The sequence below is a fragment of the Chiloscyllium plagiosum genome, unplaced genomic scaffold (genome assembly GCF_037043375.1).
Source record: "Chiloscyllium plagiosum isolate Xiang-an unplaced genomic scaffold, Cpla_swu_hap1 HiC_scaffold_19, whole genome shotgun sequence".
Lineage (NCBI taxonomy): Eukaryota > Metazoa > Chordata > Chondrichthyes > Orectolobiformes > Hemiscylliidae > Chiloscyllium > Chiloscyllium plagiosum.
The window spans coordinates 60,546,363-60,566,048 of NW_028270157.1; the positions used below are offsets into that span (position 1 = coordinate 60,546,363).

At 41.3% G+C, this 19,686-nt stretch overlaps 1 protein-coding gene and 1 long non-coding RNA gene across 3 annotated transcripts in view; one reads left to right on the forward strand and one right to left on the reverse strand.

Annotated features, from left to right (window-relative positions):
* The window catches only part of LOC122559510 (A disintegrin and metalloproteinase with thrombospondin motifs 20), a 384,605-nt gene that overhangs the window by 299,548 nt on the left and 65,371 nt on the right, over positions 1-19,686 (forward strand). For both annotated transcript variants that reach the window (XM_043709081.2, XM_087997440.1), the window contains one exon: positions 15,168-15,335. In XM_043709081.2, coding sequence (XP_043565016.2) covers positions 15,168-15,335 — 168 coding nt within the window. The remainder of the gene's footprint in view (positions 1-15,167; positions 15,336-19,686) is intronic.
* LOC148146793 (uncharacterized) overlaps positions 1-19,686 on the reverse strand; it is a 66,159-nt gene that overhangs the window by 39,736 nt on the left and 6,737 nt on the right. The window contains exon 2 of the long non-coding RNA XR_015760491.1: positions 7,626-7,938. This is a non-coding gene — a long non-coding RNA (uncharacterized LOC148146793). The remainder of the gene's footprint in view (positions 1-7,625; positions 7,939-19,686) is intronic.

Genomic DNA, 19,686 nt, shown 5'->3' on the forward strand with positions numbered 1-19,686 from the left:
CGCTTTTATTAGTAGATTCTATTAAATCTGACGAAACCTACATCATCTAAGGTTCCTTAACCTGACAAAAACAGCCAGGCTTTCAGACTGTGCAGGATTCAAGCTCAGGTATCCGAAGTGAGTGTACAGCGTGCTAAAGTGTCACTCCATTCATCTGGCACAGTTGTTCATCAAACCTGATACTGGAGTGAGAGTGAAAACATTCCAAGTGTGATCCCTGTCCACCATTACCATTAACACTGCACCACCAGTAGGTATTTAAGAACCTGGATATTAAATAGCATGAAGATTGCTTTTTAGTTCTCTGCAGTTGAGTTTGCATGAGATCAATAACAGTTTGTATGCATGTTTACATTTCTGTGAATCTGATGCAAGTGAAGTTGATTACATCCATGAGGCGTACTCTATGACAAAGGACCAAATCAATGAACTAGGCATGCCTTCTCCTCACCAGGTGCAATGCACACTGTTGGTTGAACAAGTTTGTAATAAATGCCTAGAAATACTGTCTCTTTACCTGACAGAATGTGACAGGGACATGGAACGGCCTTTGTTAAGTGAGAAATCTACAGCAAGAATGAGAGTAATGAAAGAAATAGCTGGAAAAGTAAACCTTAATGTGTTACCCTGCTCTGTGAGGTTAAGTGCCTCTGTTGTTCAGATTGAAAGTCTTTTTGTTGTTTTACTAGGTAACCAGCATCTAGCTTTTTTAAAAATATAAGCTTCATTTTCATTTGCACTTTAATTGCTTTCAAAGAATAATCCTGTTTGTATTGTGCTCCCCTTGAGTAGATTAACAGTTGAATGAATCTGATTTGACATATTTCCAGCTTGTTGGCAAAATGTTGAAGACTTTATACGTAGGCGTTATTTTTGTTCCTGTAACAAGTAACTGATTGAATAGCTGGAAGGAATATAGTAGTTATGAGTTATGAGTCTTCAATAATATGCCTCACAGAAAACCTGTTAACAAATTTCAGGTATGTGACATAACTGGAAATGTTGCAGCATGTAGGAAAATGTACTTGACCAGTGAGAAATAAAGAGGAAACCTAATGATTTGCACTACTCAGATTAGTGAATGGTTGCCAGTGTGTTCCCCAGGATTCATATTTGTTGTTCATCATTAATGATTTTGGGAATCAGGAGCACAATTTTGAAAACTATTAACGATCTCAAACTAAAAGGGCTGGAGAATTTGGGGTGGCAAAGTGGCTCAGTGGTTAGCACCGCTGCCTCACAGCACCAGGGACCTGGGTTCGATTCTACCCTCAGATGACAGTCTGTGTGGAGTTTGCAAAGAGAGGTCACTTTTTGGCAGGAAAGGCAATAGATGGGAGGTTATGGTCAATGATATTGTAGGGTCTGGACAAATGAGCAGACAGTGGCATAATGGTGCTATCACTAGATTAGTAATCTAATAAACCAGATTAATGCTTTGGAGAGCTAGTTGCAAACCCCACTATAGCAGCTGAGGCAAACGTAAATTCCATCAATTAAATCTGGAATTGAAAGCTTGTCTCAATAGTGGTTGATTAAAAATTCATTTGTTTCACCTAAGTCCTTTAGGGGAGGAAATGTGCCATCTTTATCTGACCTGGCCTGCATGCAAGCCCAGCCCTCACAGTAATATGGTTGACTCTTAACTGCCCTCTGAAATTGTAGAGCAAGCCACTCAGCTTGCTCTAGGTAATTCTGGTGCTTATCAACAATGCCCAATGCCATGGAGGATTTTATTTTTTAGAATTGAGAAATTTAATTGAATAAAGCCATTAAAAGGTCAGTTGTTTAGGGCATACATGAGTGAAAAAATAATGATTCAATGCTGAAGTGCTAAAGTACTCGATGAAGTTCTAGAGATGCCTTTATACGAAGAGCATTATAAACAATAGACAGCGCAGGAAGATGCCAGGAAAAGAAAACTAACATTCTTCAAACACTGGAAGAGAACATTTCCTCTGCTTTGGACAGTCCAAGATAAGGAAGTATCAGTTTAAACTTGTGAAGAGGAGAGAGATGAGGAACAAGTGTCTTGTTCCAACAGCTGTTGGAGAATTGCCACATGGTGCAGTTGAAATGGAGACTATCGAATGTTTTGAAGGCAAAATGATTAAATGTTAGAAAATGATTACTTCCCCACAGTAATCCATCGTTGCCAACTGAATGAACAAAGTCTGATTGATGCTTTTTGTAATTAAATCATTGAATGCTTGCAGTGTGGAAACAGGCCCTTCACCCAACACTTCCACACCACCCTCCGAAGAGTAACCCACCCAGACATTTACCCCTGACTAATGCACCTAATACTATGGGCAATTTAGCATAACCAATTCACCTGACCTACACATCTCTGGATTGTTGGAGGAAACCAATGCAGACACAGCGAGAATATGCAAACTCCACACAGATTAAATGTCAACACAGGGCAGCGGGATTACTTTAGAGTCATAGACATGTACAGCAAGGATACAGACCCTTTGGTCCAACCCATCCATGCTGACCAGATATCCTAAATTAATCGAGTCCCATTTTCCAGCATTTGGCCCATATCCCTCTAAACCTCTATACCATCCAGATGCCTTTTAAATGTTGCAACTTTTCCTTGAAGCACTCCGATGTCCAGAGATATTTGAACTCAAACAGCAAAGGCAGTAACTGTGTCAGACAGTGGTATAAGTTTCTTTCTCTGACCATATGCTCACTGCTTTTGTCTGTCTTCCATCTTTAAATGGCTTCAGCAGAAAGCTAGCTCTGACACAAAAGGGTGAATGACTTCCTCGGCTGTAAGTATCTGTGGCAGTCAGGTTTGTGTAATGCCTGAGTATAGTTATGGTAAAGGCAGAAATTTCTGAATATTTCTGCACCGCTCCAACTAAACAAGCTAAATATGGTTTGGGTAGCATCTACATTGGCTGTGCCTCGATCCGAGAAGATTACCAACCCAAGTTGTGATTTTCAGCTGTCGGTCCTCGGCTTTGAACTAACCTGCAGATCTTTGGCCTAATGAGGCAGGAGACCACATGAGGTAGTGGGACCTGAAGAGCAGGACTTGCATAGAAAATAGATGCAGGAGTAAGCCATTCGGCCCTTCGAGCCTGCACCATTCAATATGATCACAGCTAATCATGCAATCTCAATATCCCATTCCCGCCCTCTCTCCTTATCCCTTGATCCCTTTAGCCCCAGTGGCCACATCCAGCTCCCTCTTGAATATATCTAATGAACTGGCCCAAACAGCTTCCCGTGGGAGAGAAGTCCACAGGTTCACAACTTTCTCTGAATGAAGAGATCCTTCTTCATCTTAGTACCGAATGGCTTACCCTTATTCTTAGAGTGTGACCCCCTAGTTCTGGACTCCCCCAACATTGGGAATGTTCTTCCCACATCTAGCTTTCCAGTCTCATTAGGACTTCTGTTTCTATAAGATTCCCCCCATTCTTCTAAATTCCAGTGAGTACAGGCCCAGTCAATCCAGTCTTTCCTCATATGTCAATCCTGTCATCCCAGGAATCGGGTCTGCTTATCTTTGTTTATTTTTCTTTCCTTCTCTCCCACCATCTGCCTCATCATTAGGACAGTTAGACTCATAATACGATGGGAAAGTTGTTGTTTTGAACAATTGGTAGCAAACCGCATCGTTAATACCAATGCTCCTGACTTCAAGGAGAGTTGAATGTTTTCTTTGCCCTGTCAGGAATACTGGGCATTTTGAGAGTTGAGAAAACAGGACCAGACAGGGGAATGTTTTTCAGCCACCCAGACACAGCATTCAGACTTCAAGAAGGACACTAACATTTGTCTGCAAGCGCTCCCATTGGTTTCAGGGAACACAGCAGAGAAGCTGTCGGTGGAATTGCTCTAGCACTTCTCTGGCACTGACACATAGTCCAGGTCTCACTGCAGCACAGGAGTGAGATGATGACAACTGCTCTACATAATAGGACTTTTCTAAGAAACGTCAACAATTTTCAAAATAACTACAGTCAAAATACAGCCTCGCAGCGCCGGGGACCTGGGTTCGATTCCGCCTTGGGTGACTGTCAGTGTAGAGTTTGCACATTCTCCCCGTGTCTGTGTGGGTTTCCTCCGGGTGCTCCAGTTTCCTCCCACAGTCCAAAGATGTGCAGGTCAGGTCGATTGGCCATGCTAAATTGCCCATAGTATTAGGTGCATTCGTCAGAGGGAAATGGGTCTGGGTGGGTTACTCTTCGGAGGGTCAGTGTGGACTTGTTGGGCCGAAGGGCCTGTTTCCACACTTGTAGGGAATCTAATTAATCTAATCTAAAATTGCTAGATGATTTTTCTGACCAACTACAGTGGAACCAGGTTCTTTTGTGATGAAAAGGCTTCACCTAAGTGCAAGCATAATTAATAGATTTGTGTAACTTGGATTGAGTACCAGTCAAGCAGTTCCATTAGTAAGATACAGCATTGGGTCTTTAAGCTTGTTCAGATCTCTTCCTTTCCATTTAAAGGCTCACTGACCAAGAGTGTATTCTGGTTTTTTTTCGCAGCAGTGGAGATTTTACCTGTCTCTTCCACAGGGTACTAGCCAGGCTGTTTAAGAAAGACTATAATGACATAGTGGTATCAAAAATAAAGCTTCCTGTACTATCACCTTGGCAAGGAAGATTTTCAGAGCAGAGTAAGCATCAAACACTGTTGAAGAAGCTGAGTGAAGGTAAATATTTGAAGGGCTGAAGCAGTCAACGAAGGCAAGATGAACTTACCAGGTTTCCTTTTGCTGAATTATGCACACAAACCAATGTTTCTCCTTACTGCAAGCTGTTGCACTGTTACTTCCCCCATTGTCCCCAGTGTGAATTCCCAAGTCTGTATTGAGCTCGCAGTGGAAACCTGCCAGAAAACTCAATGAAGATAGCAGCAGCAATTTCTCCTTGACCAGTGTCGGCGAGCTGGAGGGTGGATACGTCACGTTCTGGAACTTGCTTAGTGGAGGGAAATGGCAAGCATCATATCCTGTGTAATCTTGTAGGTGTGACAGTGTTTCACTTGTCTCGCTTTATGACCCCCCCCCCACTCCCCCCCTTCCCCCCCCCCCCCCCCCCCCCCCCCCCCCCCCAGGTATCTCCCTCCCTCTACTGAAGGCAATGGCTCTTGATGAGGTACAATTCAATGGGAATCAAGCACCATACTCCATTTCACACACGGTCTTAGATGCCACACATCGGACTGTTGAACTGTAAGCAGCTTCAGATCAGACTTGTCCCTGTCCCCGCCTATACAAATCTTCACCAGTTGCTGGATAACAAACATAGATTGAACTCTGTTCCAGCAATACTGAGGCCAGCAGTACTTCACCTGCTGAATTTAACTTGATTGTTAAATCTTATTATATAAAGGTAGAGATTATTTTCAGGATAATCATCGCTTAATTGGATACTGAGCAACAATATGATCATGGAGATTATAGTGATTTCACACAATACTGTAGCAATTCCTGGATCTTTTGGCTATCATCTCACTCCAAAGGTGAAGTTACTGCCTTGTGACCCACTTCCCAGGTAGATAGTGGCAGATATCTCATGTCATTGTTCACCATGAGTCAAAAAGGTGCTCTATTTTCGAGCAACATGGCTGTGACTAACCAGTGTGACAAAGCTAGTGTTTACAATAATACCCTGCATGTTACCAGTAATACCTTCCTTAATTAAATCCATGGAATCTTAAGGACCTGAATGACATTGACTGTGGCCAAAGTTGTGGCAGAATCATGTGATGAAGCCCAGCAAAGCCTACCTCAGAGTTAAGATAAATTAGCTGTACTTTCCTTACAACTGCTGAGCACAGAGGCGAGATCCTCACTGGGGAATGTGGAGTTTCCTGTTGAGGGTTATTGCTTGTTCACGACCTTGCCTCATCAATATGCAGCTGCCTACCTCACCAAATGCACTGAGCAAGCTGAGAGTTCTCGACATGGAAGTTGGAGCAGGTACCTGGTGGAGTTTAGGGTGGATGATAGCGAATGAGGCAAGTGCTGCAGGCATTAGTGATAGTGGTAGAGCATGATACTGGATAGGAGGTGGTTAAAAGAAAGAGAGAGAGAGGGTGAGGATGAGCAATCAGAGAGAAGATGGTGGAACTCACACCGGCAGCGTGGAGAAGGTCCATCACCTACGTTGGATGATATTGCAGCAGATCCCTCCAGATGACTGAGACTGCACTGCTCCGCCTGGCAACCTGGGACCACGCCAGCAGAGTGCAGTGTTGGGGGGAATTAGCCATCTCCACTTTGTGTCACCCTCTCCACTAGGACCTCCAGGTGCTTGCTTGCAAAACAGGGTGCCACGTTTGCCTCGTCTGTCATGCCTGAGGCAGATCTCAGGAACTATGCAGATGGCGCCAGTGCCTGGGATGCCGGTCCATTCTGGCACCGGTGAGTTGCGCTGGATAAGGTGTGGGGTAGAATGGGGCTAGACTTGAACGAAAAAGATGCCGTTGGCGAGGTAGCTAATGAGTCAGGTTTGGGAAGATATGGTGAGAATGGGCCTTTCGCAGCAGGAAGCCCTCCAAAAAAAATTTTGACAAAATTCACGCTTACCCAAAAGAAATAGTCAAGACTCAGATTATGTGTGCATGGAGACAGATGATTTTAATTGCCACTTTTGTATATGTTTGATGAAATTGATAGTGTAAATGAGGCATAATTACTGCCAGAGTGTAAGTTGATATTCTAAAATGAAGTTTTGGTTATATTCCAACTCTATTCAAAACTTTTTGATGCCTGTAATTTCTCAGTCTACATTTTGTTAATAACTTTAGCCAAGTTTAGGTTAATTGTGGGATTCACAAACTGATGAGGTGAGATTATCAAACCAAAGGTTTTTATACATCTCCCAGGTATTACACTGCAAATAACAACAAGAGCTACATTCCGTTCTTAAACCTCAATTTACTACGACATGCTACCCGCTTAGTGTTAGACTGAAAACAATATGACTATCTGTGAATGATTGAATGATGTAATCTGATCTGAGTTCAGGTAATTACAGGCATTATTTGACCTTAAATTCACTCAGTTCATGATGTCATGTGAACTTTTCAAACAAATCACATTATGACCTCCCAGGTATATCTGTTGAGCTTCGCAAGCTAAGATTTACAAAGGAGAACATGCAAACATTTGCAACACAATACATATACAGTCATTTTATTTAAACACATGGGGTTATGAAAATCGAACAGTGTACACACTAAAATGGAACTGTCATTTTGAGTGTGCTTCACGTATCTGTATATAATGCCTCGTGTTACAGACTGAAAACTTGTTTCTTACATGCATTCCATAAAACATTTATTTGCGTTTTGCGTCCAATTTGTCATAGCACCATTTTGGTTAATCCTGTGGACAATATGAAGCTTTTATTTGTATAATACTTGCTGGGAGTTTTTAAAATAACTCACATAGGTTTCAAAGGTTATAAACATTTGTGATTGCATAAATAATTTTATGGAATTAAATGCTCGGTTGTTTTCATCCAAAAGTTAGATAGCAAAGAATTGTAACTTCAGTCTTTTTGCTCACTGCAAATATGCCTTTAGCTGTAATTTTGTTTTGTATACAAATGGAGCACTGGGAAAGCAATAATGAAACATTAGCCTACCTTGGAGTCTTTCCACTTTGTTGCAAGTATCAGTTCACAGAGTGAATTCATCCTGAACTGAGAGCTGTTGTAAGTTGCTGCTGATATTAAAAGTTCATCAGGAAGAGAGAGAGAGGAGTGCCATAGTTGTCGTTTCATCCTGTCTGGAAGGATTAGCAACTTTGTTTAACTCCTGCCTGGCAGATGAGGTTTTCACTAAAAAAAGGAGTGACAATTTGCCCATATGGATGTGATATCCCACTGTTCAGCAACAAATACTGGATGGTTGGGTGACGTAATCCAGGAGGCATGGTTATGTGCTGTAAAGCCGAGGCTGGAAAAATAATTTACAGAGATGAGAAATCACTTCCTTGTGCACTTAAGATTTCTTTGTGCACTGTGCTATCTTCAAAGTGCATAAAGCTTTTAGAGCATAAGCACTCATTATAATAAAGCAGACACTCACATTGTAGGCAACTCAGCCTGAGGTTTTCTCAGACTGCTTTGAACTAAGGTCAGCTGATATCTTACCCTGTGTTTGGAATGTCTCTGTAATTACCATGTTTATACAAGTTACAGGATGCCAAATACAGTACAGTCAATCCCCAGACTAGATTTTAAGTGAACAGTGCTCCAGTAGGTCATGGCAAATTTGTTTTCTGTACACCCAAAGCAACTTAAAAAGGACATTTAGATTCTAAGAGTTTCTGAGGTAGTCAGAATGATGTTGACTTGAATTCAAAATCTACAAAAAACAAATTCTGTTGTCACCCAATAATTCTCTCTTGCCGTTTGAAAAGTAGCCAACTCTGCTTCCTATGACAGGGCAGCCTACAACAAAAATGGCCAGTTGATGTTACTGATGTAAAATGGGAGAGGAAATTTGGTTATCTTATTATTTATCTCTTTATCTCCCATCCCTTTCCAGTTATTGCCTTAATAAGAGCCATTTCAGCAGTAGTAGTAGATTATACTGCATACTTTCCAGAGTCAGTTTATTCAATCTGCTAAATACAGCAAACAAAGCATTAGTACTATTCTGAATAGTTTCAAGCCAAAATCACAGTTACAATATTAATTATATACAACACCTTCAACAGGGGTTTATTGAGCGTAAGAGTGTGTGAATTAGCAGTGAGTATTAAACTGGTCCTATATGTTATCAGAAGGAGCAATAAACCATGCATTGAGGTTGAGTGCTTTCATAAAAAGGTTAGCTGTTCAGTAGTGTTTGCATTTTTGCTGCATTCACAAAATTTGCAATCGATCTAGAGCACATGGTTCTTCATGAACTTTTTGAATGAAAGTAAAAAGCAAATGTTGCAGTAAATTGTACCAATGTCAAAGTATTAAAGCAATCAAATTATAAAAAAATTCAATTAGATAACACTTTACTGGACTGAGGCATCTTATATTAAGAAAATGAGGCAAAAATGCTGAGAATTATGTTTAATAAATTGTACATGCAAACTAGGACAACTTCACAGGAGAAAAGTCTTGAGGTCTGTAATCATAATTTTTGATTTTTTTTAAAGTGCTTTCTGCAAGAGGGAATTTCCACATGCAATTAGAGTTGTCATAAATAAGTCCCATGGAGCTGCCTGTGTGATCCCAATGCTCTTTATACATAATACACAGCAGTGCACTTTTAAGTTTGAATCTATCCAGTTATATGAATCAGTGGATATATGAGAACAATTAGCTTTTTAAATGTTACTATTGATGGGGGGGGTGGGGGGGGTAGAGGGGAGAGGGATGCTGGTGAGGGAGGAGAGAAGAGGACTATGCCGTTTCCTTGTGTTAATTTAGAGAGATATTAATTTTGCTTGCACGTGTGGTGGTTGTGAAATCTATTAAATTCCCTTATCCATTGAGCTCAAATGCTGTTTATATTCAGGCTAACTCATATGAATAGTGACAAAGGTTATTTTCTTCCCCAGTTTTTATTTGTTCTGCACAGAGTAAGTTGCAACAGCTGAATGATATTCACATATAACTAGGTCTGGAATGGAATGAGCATGTGAATCTATTTGTAACCCAATGTGTTTCAGAACTGGATTACTTCCATCACTACTTCTAATGTACATTGTAGAGCTCTATCTATAACATCTGTAATAGGTAGAATAATTTGGTCGAACATAGCAAAAGCCAAGTCCCCATGACACAGTTTAGAAACAGATTTTCAGTGTTGACTGAACTCTATGCTTATGTGGTTGGTGTGATGGGATATCTCTTACTGATATGGTTGATCATCAACAACACTTACAGCAAAGGCTAGGAAACCTGCAGCAAATAACTCCCCTTCTGACTCCCCATAGCCTGCACATTTACAAGGCTACAAGTGTTGTTGTGCTTTCTGGTTATTGAATATGACCTACTTTATGGATGCTTGTAACATGTTAGCAGAAGCTAGTTTATTTAAGCTGCCACATGGTGCTGCATTATACACAGAGTTCGGAGGAACTAATCAGATACAAATGGCCGAATTGCAGTCAGATGATTTGAGATCCTTGTTATGTGCATATTAACAGCAACATCTCACTATAACCTGTGACATTTGTGTCTCACTCAACTTGTTAGCTTCTCTTTTTAAAAGAGGGTTAGGAGAAGACAAAACGAAACCTAATTTGTAAGACTCATCTTTCCATCATTTGTGACTAATAAGACATGAACCACTTTACTGATTGAGAAAAAGAATCAAAGCAATAGGTAAGATTATAAGGAATGATTGAAATCAAATATTTGAAATGATGGCAATGTATTAAAAAAGTCATGTCATCAGGAAAGCATTTTGAAAAAAAAATGGATAAATTAATGAATGAAGCAGGATGAAGGTTAGTGAAATCTCCAAGATTTCCATCTGTCTGGTCTCAGGACTCCTGTACATCCTGACTTCTTTCACCCCAGCATTGATTTATTTGCCTTTGGTTGTCCGAGTTCAAAGCTCTTTAATCTCACCATCTATCGCTTCCTCCTCCTTTAAATTCCTCCTTAGAATCTTCTCCAATCACAAGTGTCCTCACATCTCCTTTTGGCTCAGTGTAAATTCTTGTCTGATAATGCTCCTGTGAAGTGTTTTGTGGTCTGTACTGCACTGAGGGTGATGTTTAAATCCCAGTCATAGTTATTTGATAAGGCTTTAAGTATAGCTCCTTAGATTTCGTGACAATCTTTTATGTTTGAGGAAGCCATGTTTCTTTCGTCTGTTCGGCCATAGTTCCTAAAGAATGTGACCCTCAAAACTTAAAACTACCCCAAATTTGCAATTGAGTACATCTCTCTTTGGTTGTGGTGGAATAACTCTCATTTCCTATGACACCAGGACCTTACAAGTCAAATATAGTGAGTCTGGTTATACAGCAGACAACCTTTTGTATTCTGCCCTGAAATAATGCTGTAATCTTGGGTTCAGAACAGGACCCCTTCCTGTTACAAGTTGGACGCTATCAGCCATTTATCAATTTTTAATGAATTGCGGGCAGCTTTTTGCTGTGGTTTCCAGCCACTAGAAGTTGGTTGAGGTCTCAATGAAAGCGAACTTTCTAAAATACGTTCAACATATGAATGCAGTAAATGTCATTAGTGAAGTTGCTGAAGGTAGTAGGGCCCAGGTCATTGTCCTGAGAGGCCCTTCAGTCATGTCCGAGGGCTGAAATGATTGTTTTCCAACAACCACTGGCATCTTCTTTGTGCTTGGCATTGATTCAATCAATGGAAGATTTTACTCCTGTTTACTAGCTGATTACTTCCTGATGCTTGGCTAAACACTGTCTTGATATTAAGCCCAATAACACTCCCCTCACCATTGGAGTTCAGTTCTTTTGTCCGTGTTGAGGCTAATACTGTAGTACGGTGTAGAGCCTAGTCATCTTGGTGAAATCCAAACTAGACATGAAATAGCACATTATTGGTGAGCAAGTTCTACTTACGCTGTCAGTGGCTCCATTCACTTTGCTAATGATTTAGAGTCATAGAGTCATAGAGATGTACAGCACAGAAATAGACTCTTGGCTCCAACCCATCCATGCCGACCAGATATCCTAATCTAGTCCCATTTGCCGGCACTTAGCCCATATCCCTCTAAACCCTTCCTATTCATATTCCCATTCGGGTGCCTTTTAAATGCTGTAATTGTACCAGCCTCCACCACTTCCTTTGGCAGCTAATTCCTTATATGCACCACCTTTGCGTGAAAACGTTGCCCCTTATGCCCCTTTTATATCTTTCCCCCCTCACCCTAAACCTATGCCCTCTAAGTTCTGGACTCCCCCACCCCAGGGAAAAGACCTTGTCTCTTTATCTTATCCATGCCCCTCATGATTTTATCATCTTCTATAAGGTCACTCCTCAGCCTCTGATGCTCCAGGGAAAACAGCCCCAGCCTATTTAGCCTCTCCATATAGCTCAAATCCGCCCACCCTGGCAACATCCTTGTAAATCTTTTCTGAACCCTTTCAAGTTTTACAACATCTTTCCGATAGGAAGGAGACCAGAATTGCACGCAATATTCCAACAGTGGCCTAACCAATGTCCTGTACAGCCGCAACATGACCTCCCAACTCCTGTACTCAATACTCTGACCAATAAAAGAAAGCATACCAAACACCTTCTTCACTATCCTATCTACCTGCGACTCCACTTTCAAGGACCTATGAACCTGCACTCCAAGGTCTTTTTGTTCAGCAACACTTGCTAGGACCTTACCATTAAGTGTATAAGTCCTGCTAAAACTTGCTTTCCCAAAATGCAGCATCTTGCATTTATCTAAATTAAACTCCATCTACCAGTCCTCAGCCCATTGGCCCATTTGATCAAGATTCTGTCGTACTTTGAGGTAACCTTCTTCACTGTTCACTACACTTCCAATTTTGGTGTCATCTGCCAACTTACCAACTATACCTCCTATGTTCACATCCAAATCATTTATATAAATGACAAAAAGCAGTGGACCCAGCACCGATCCTTGTGGCACTCTACTGGTCACAGGCCTCCAGTCTGAAAAACAACGCTCCACCTCCACCCTCTGTCTTCTACCTTTGAGCCAGTTCTGTATCCAAATGGCTAGTTCTCCCCTCATTCCATGAGATCTAACCTTGCTAATCAGTCTCCCATGGGGAACCTTACTGAATTCCATGTAGGTCACGTCTAATGCTCTGCCCTCATCAATCCTCTTTGTTACTTCTTCAAAAAAACTCAATCAAGTTCATGAGATATGATTTCCCACACACAAAGCCATGCTGACTATCCCTAATCAGTCCTTGCCTTTCCAAATACATGTAAATCCTGTCCCTCAGGATTCCCACCTACAACATGCCCACCACCGAGGTCAGGCTTACCATCTATTGTTCTTGCAAGGTTTGTGAAGGTTTGTAGCTCAGGTTGAGGTTTAGGGTGTAGGTTTGCTCGCTGAGCTGTAGGTTTGATATCCAGACGTTTCATTACCTGGCTAGGTAACATCATCAGTGACGACCTCCAAGTGAAGCGAAGCTGTTGTCTCCTGCTTTCTATTTATATGTTAAACATACACATACACATACCACCCTCTGTGTTAAACATATAAATAGAAAGCAGGAGACAACAGCTTCGCTTCACTTGGAGGTCGCCACTGATGATGTTACCTAGCCAGATAATGAAACGTCTGGATATCAAATCTACAGCTCAGCGAGCAAACCTACATCCTAGGTCTATTGTTCCCTGGCTTTTCATTACTGCCTTTCTTAAATAGTGGCACCATGTTAGCCAACCTCCAGTCTTCCAGCACCTCATCTGTGACTATCGATGGTAAAGAAATCTCAGTAAGAGGCCCAGCAATCATTTCCCTAGCTTCCCACAGAGTTCTAGGGTATACCTGATCAGGTCCTGGGGTTTTATCCACTTGTATGTGTTTCAGCACCACCTCCTCTGTAATATGGACATTTTCCAAAATGTCACCATCTATTTCCCCACATTCTATATCAAGTCACAGAGATGTACAGGATGGAAACAGACCCTTCGGTCCAACTCGTCCATGCCGACCAGATATCCCAAGCCAGTCTAATCCCACCTACAGCACCAGGCCCATAGCCCTCCAAACCCTTCCTATTCATATATCCATCCAAATGCCTTTTAAATGTTGCAATTGTACCAGCCTCCATCACTTCCTCTGGCAGCTCATTTCATACACATAGCACCCTCTGTGTGAAAAAGCTGCCCCTTTGGTCTCTTTTATATCTTGTCCATCTCACCCTAAACCTCTAGTTCTGTATTCCCCCATCCCAGGGAAGAGACTTTGTCTATTTAGTTGAAACTTTATTGCTGGAACAGCACAGCAGGTCAGGCAGCATCCAGGGAACAGGAGATTCGACGTTTCGGGCACAGGCCCTTCTTCAGGAATCTTTGTCTATTTATCCTATCGACGCCCCTCATGATTTTATCAATCTCTATAAGGTCACCCCTCAGCCCATGCAAGTAGGTTAAGGGTTAATTGTTAAGGGAAAACAGCCCCAGCCTATTCAGACCAGAATTGCATGCAATATTCCAAAAGTGGCCTAACCAATGTCCTGTACAGCCGCAACATGACCTCCTGACTCCTGTACTCAATACTCCAACCAATAAAGTAAAGCATACCAAAGGCCTTCTTCACTATCCTATCTACCTGCGACTCTACTTTCAAAGAGCTATGAACCTGCACTCCAAGATCTCTTTGTTCAGCTACACTCCCTAGGACCTTACCATTAAGTGTATAAGTCCTGCGAAGATTTGTTTTCCCAAAATGCAGCACTTTGCATTTATCCAAATTAAACTCCATCTGCCACTTCTCAGCCCATTGGCCCATCTGATCAAGATCCTGTTGTAATCTGAGGTAGCCTTCTTCGCTGTCCACTACACCTCCAATTTTGGTGTCATCTGCAAACTTACTAACTGTACCTCTTATGCTCACATCCAAATCATTTATCTAAGTGATGAAAAGTAGTGGACCCAGCACCGATCCTTGTGGCACTCCACTGGTCACAGGCCCCCAGTCTTAAAAACAACCCTCCACCACCACCCTCTGTCTTCTACCTTCGAGCCAGTTCTGTATCCAAATGGCGAGTTATCTCTATATTCCATTAGATCTAACCTTGCTCACCAGTCTCCCATGAAGAACCTTGTCGAACGTCTTCCTGAAGTCCATATAGATCACATCTACTATTCTGCCCTCTTCAATCCTCTTTGTTACTTCTTCAAAAACCTCAATCAAGTTTGTGAGAAATGATTTCCCACACACAAAGCCATGTTTGACTATATCTTCCATGTCCTTCTCCACAGTGAACACTGATGCAAAATATTTGTTTAGTATCTCCCCATCTCCTGCGGCTCCACACATAGGCTTGCTGATATTTGAGGGGTCCTATTCTCTCCCTAGTTAACCTATTGTCCTTAATGTATTAATAAAATCCCTTTGGATTCTCCTTAACCCCATTTGCCAAAGCAATCACATATCCCTTTTTTGCCCTTCTGATTTCTCTCTTAAGTGTACTCCTACTGCCTTTATACTCCAAGGATTCAGATGTTAAAATATAATCTCCTGTGCTTTGCTTCTAGTGTTCTGTAAGCTGTGGAAAGGGCACCAAGCAACGGGATGTCCATTGCATTGACATGAAGCAGGTAGCTGTGGATAACAGTTACTGTCAGCACTTGAAGAAGCCTCGAGTCAATAAACAGTGTAGAGCAGGCCGATGTCCAGCCTGGAAGGCCACTCGATGGAAGGAGGTATGATCTGATGCAATTCAAAACCTTTTTATTAAACTTCCCTCTCTTATGAAATTATTAGTCATTTCTCCTCACTTTGGACATAGATCTAACAAAAATATAATCTTAAAATGGCTTGACTTTGATTCTGATACTGTGTCCCTGGTTCTAGATCTCACACCAAAGGGAAACCTCTTTTCTATATCTGCTCTGTCTATCCATTTAAGAATTTCCTAAGTTTCTATGAGAACTCCACTCATTATTCTAAACTCCAGAGAATACAGGCCTAGTCACCTCAATCACCTCTCATAAGACCATTCTAGGAATCAGTCTGGTGAATATCTGCTGCAATCCCTGTGTGGCAAATATATCCTTCTTGAGGTCAGGGGACCAGAAGTGTACAATAACTGTAAACTCCATGTGTGGTTTGACTGGTGTTTGATACATTTGAAATTCCTATACTGAAAACCTCTTACAATAAAGGCTCATCTACTATTTACCTTCTCAGTTGCTTGCTGCATCTATTTATTAGCCTTCAGTGACTCAAGAACAACGAAGGCCAGGTTCCTTTGGACACTAATACATTGTGATTTGTTGTTATTTTAGAAAAAAATACACTGCTCCTTTGTTTTTCTAGCAAACTGAAATAACCTTAACCTTTACGCCGGTATCCCGTCACCAAGTCGCTCTTTATTTACATGTGCATAGTACATGACACTGATCCAGCTCACTCAGAGCCGGCTCCAAGAGTGAGCCAGAACCCCTGACATTCCTGTTTGTATCTGCCAGCCAGGGCTCCCTGATTGGCCCAGGTTAACAGCCCCAATTAGAGAACTCACGTCTATAACATCCACCTGGCTGACCTTATTACAATCACTATGCAAACCTTATATTTGTCCACATTATATTCCATCTGCCATGCTCTTGCTCATACATTCAGCCTATTATAGTTCCTATGAAGATCTCTTTGCATCCTCTTTGCAACTCACATTTCCACTTGCAAATATTATAACTGGCCTCCACATCCTAATCATTGATATCAATGGATGAACGACTTGGGGCTGTTCCTTGCTGCAGCACGTTGCTTATAGCCTCCCAATCTGAACGTAACCATTTACTTCAATCTCTGCTTTTGGTGCTGTCCTCAGTCCATGCCAGTATATTGCCCCATCCCATGCAATTTAATTTGTTTACTAACCTCCTGTGTGGGACTTGAAAAACCCTTTTGAAATCCCAAAGTGTGACATCCACTGGTTCCTCTTCATCGACTCTACTTCTGTCTTGATGAGAACAATAAGCATATCTTCATAATATTCTTGCTGATGTTCTAGCTGTGATCAGGAATTCATTGGAAGGGGGAAAGAAATATAAGGGGAGACCTCTCTCCCATCAACCTGTCCTTTTGTACACTTGTGCTAGATACATCACCAACATCTTAACATTTCAGTTTGGATGCAATTCTTTGAAAATTTTCAGTTTCCTCCTGAAAAAAAGCAAACTCACCTTTGTGTCTGGCTTTAAGTTTTTCTCAATATTTGGTTAAATTTGTATTTCTGTTAAGGCTGACTTTTGTTTTAATACAAAAGTATAATACAAGTTCTCAGCGACAGGTTATTCTATGTGCACATATAACATTGTTTTAATGAGGCACTTCATCATTAATGCTCCCCCCCCCCAATTAAAGAGAGAGGATTCATTTTTTGATTTAGTTTTTCTACCTCAGCTGTTCATTTGCGTATTGAACACAGACCCTTTTTATTCTCACATCATGCACTTGGTTTCAGGCAGCAGAAAGAAATTCTGCTTCCCCAGTTTGTTCTGTTCCTGGGATTGCAACTGGTTCAATCACAGCAGGTTTCAATTTTGGCATCGAGGTTTTCATCAATTTACAATAAATCTGCACCAGGGCTCATTGCCAATTTAACCACTGAGGAAGTAATGCTAAAATTCATTAAACCCTTATATATTACTAAGATAATCTAAACATTCACACATTTGCAGTAACCGGGTTTTGAAGACATTTGTTTGCTTGTACTTTTATCCCACTAAACTGTTCAAAGGAATTCCACTTCTTATTTAAAATTTCATGCTTTTCTTAACCTCTTCTTCTAATTTAATTAAATTTAGCCACCGCTGTTTAAAAGGTGCTACTGGTAACCTTCATGCAATCACAGTAAGCCCTCAGTTGACAGAACAGAGAGCCATGTCGAGTGTTTTATCATTGTTGAGACTTCACAAAAGGACACACAAAGTGCAATTTGCAGGAGAGAAGGGCAAGGGCAGCTTTATCTTGGCTGGAGTTCATAAAAATATCTGCCACCTCACGCCAAAGCAATTGAAACTTCCCCTATGTCAACTAGGGAGCATGGGATAATGAATGAACTGTACCGAGCAGTTATAATTGAATATGTTTGAGATGATGGAGTTTTAATACTGGTTTGGCAGGGTTGGAAAACTGGGCTTGCAGTTTGGCCCCACGTGGCACACAACTCTGACAACAATGGAAAGTAAGTCGTGTAGGCTGTTTAATGGGAAGCCCTGCTAAAATGAAACATTATCCTTAAAGACTTTAGATCTGAAATCAGGTTATCTATCAAGTCAGCTGCAGTTTTGTGCCTGTGACCTGCATGTCTCCTATTAGGACATTAGTTGCGACATTTTTGTGACAAGCTTGAATAAAATGCTAGGGGAAATAGATTGGATTTTGGTCAAGTTTAAGTAGTAAAGAGGCAAAATTGGTTTATTTTAAAATGAAGCCTTACTAAAATAATAGGGTCGATGTGAGAGCATAAAATGTATACAGTACAGGCTTGGAGATAGAATGGTTTTGGAAGAATACTCAAATCTGTAGCACACATCCAGCTCCCTGGGAAAATGCATACTATATACAAAGTATTATCTGATTGAGATGTAACACACACTGTACAATCTTAATTGTCTTCTGAAAAGCTTTGAAACCAAATACGTAGTCTTCAATGGAGGGTTGTTGAGGAGGGGAAATCTACTAAGCTCTTGAGCCTTTCGGATCAGTGCCAGATGTTTTGGATTCTACCCTTAAATGCTAAGTAATTAAACTGATCCACTCTTTTATGAACTGCTTAATGTGATTTCGTTCCTGAGTTGTGCAGGATTTTTGGATTTTCCTGAAAGCTTTTAGTCAGTTGAGTTATTTCCTCATGAGGTGAGAGTAAGCACTGCAGATGCTTGAGATTAGAGGAATTCCTGATGAAGGGCTTTTGGCTGAAACGTCAATTTTCCTGCTTCTCGGATGCTGCCTGACCTGCTGTGCTTTTCCAGCACCACACTTCTGACTCTTATTCCTCATGAGACCAGGGGTAACAAACAAAACTGCCCAGAAATGAATACTGGGCATACATCATAGAATCCCTGCAGTGTGAAAGCAGGCCATTCAGCCCATCAAGTCTACATTGACCCTTCAAAGAGCTTCCCACACAGATGTACCCTCCAAAGAGCATCCAACCCACGCGACCCTTACCCTATCCTTGTACCCTTCCTAATCCACTAGCCTGCACATCCGTGAACACTATGGGTAATTTAGCATGGCCAATCCACCTAAACCCTGAACACCGTGGGCAATTTCGAATGGCCATTCACCTAACCTTCTAGACTTTGATCATAATCTCTCCAATTCAATGCCTTCCTATTTAAATTTCAGCAGGTCTTAAGTAAAACCCAAGTGTAGTTGTCTACTTGGAAAAAAATAATTGTCATTCTTTTCAACACTTTGTGGTAGTTGCAGAGAGCACAGCTGGAGCTGTAAATGTTGCTTATATTTAGATAGGGTCACTCAGGTGAAGAGGTTGGTTTAATCGTGATGCTGAAGGTAAAGGTAAAGTCACCATTATCCCAGAGGACCATATGGGACAGCTCTTCCTTTAGAGAGAGAGAGAGAGACGGTAATTTATCTGGAGGATCACTACACCTCAGTCCAGAGGAGAGGTTGAGAATGAGAATCCTTCGTCGTAGGGGAATTGAACCAACTCTGCATTGCAAACCAGCCATTCAGCCAATTGAACTAACCACTTGATGATGAAGAGTGCATATTATTTCACTCCTGTTAAAAATATGACGGTCATGAGGACTAAACATTAATCCTCCTGAGTCGCAGGGCCTAGTTCTTTCTCTGGCTAGACGGCTGAAGTTGCAGCAAATTTTTGTTTTAACTCCAAGTCCCTTGGCTTGACTAATTACAAATACTGCCCTTTCCTAAATATATCAGTCCAAAAATCAGCCGTGCAAGATGGACAGTTACTCAGTCGTATATTTGTAATTGATCTGTAAATAAGTGGCTGGATTAGCCTTGTGAAACTAATTGGGAAATATTCATTTGTTATAAAGTGGCCAAAATAAT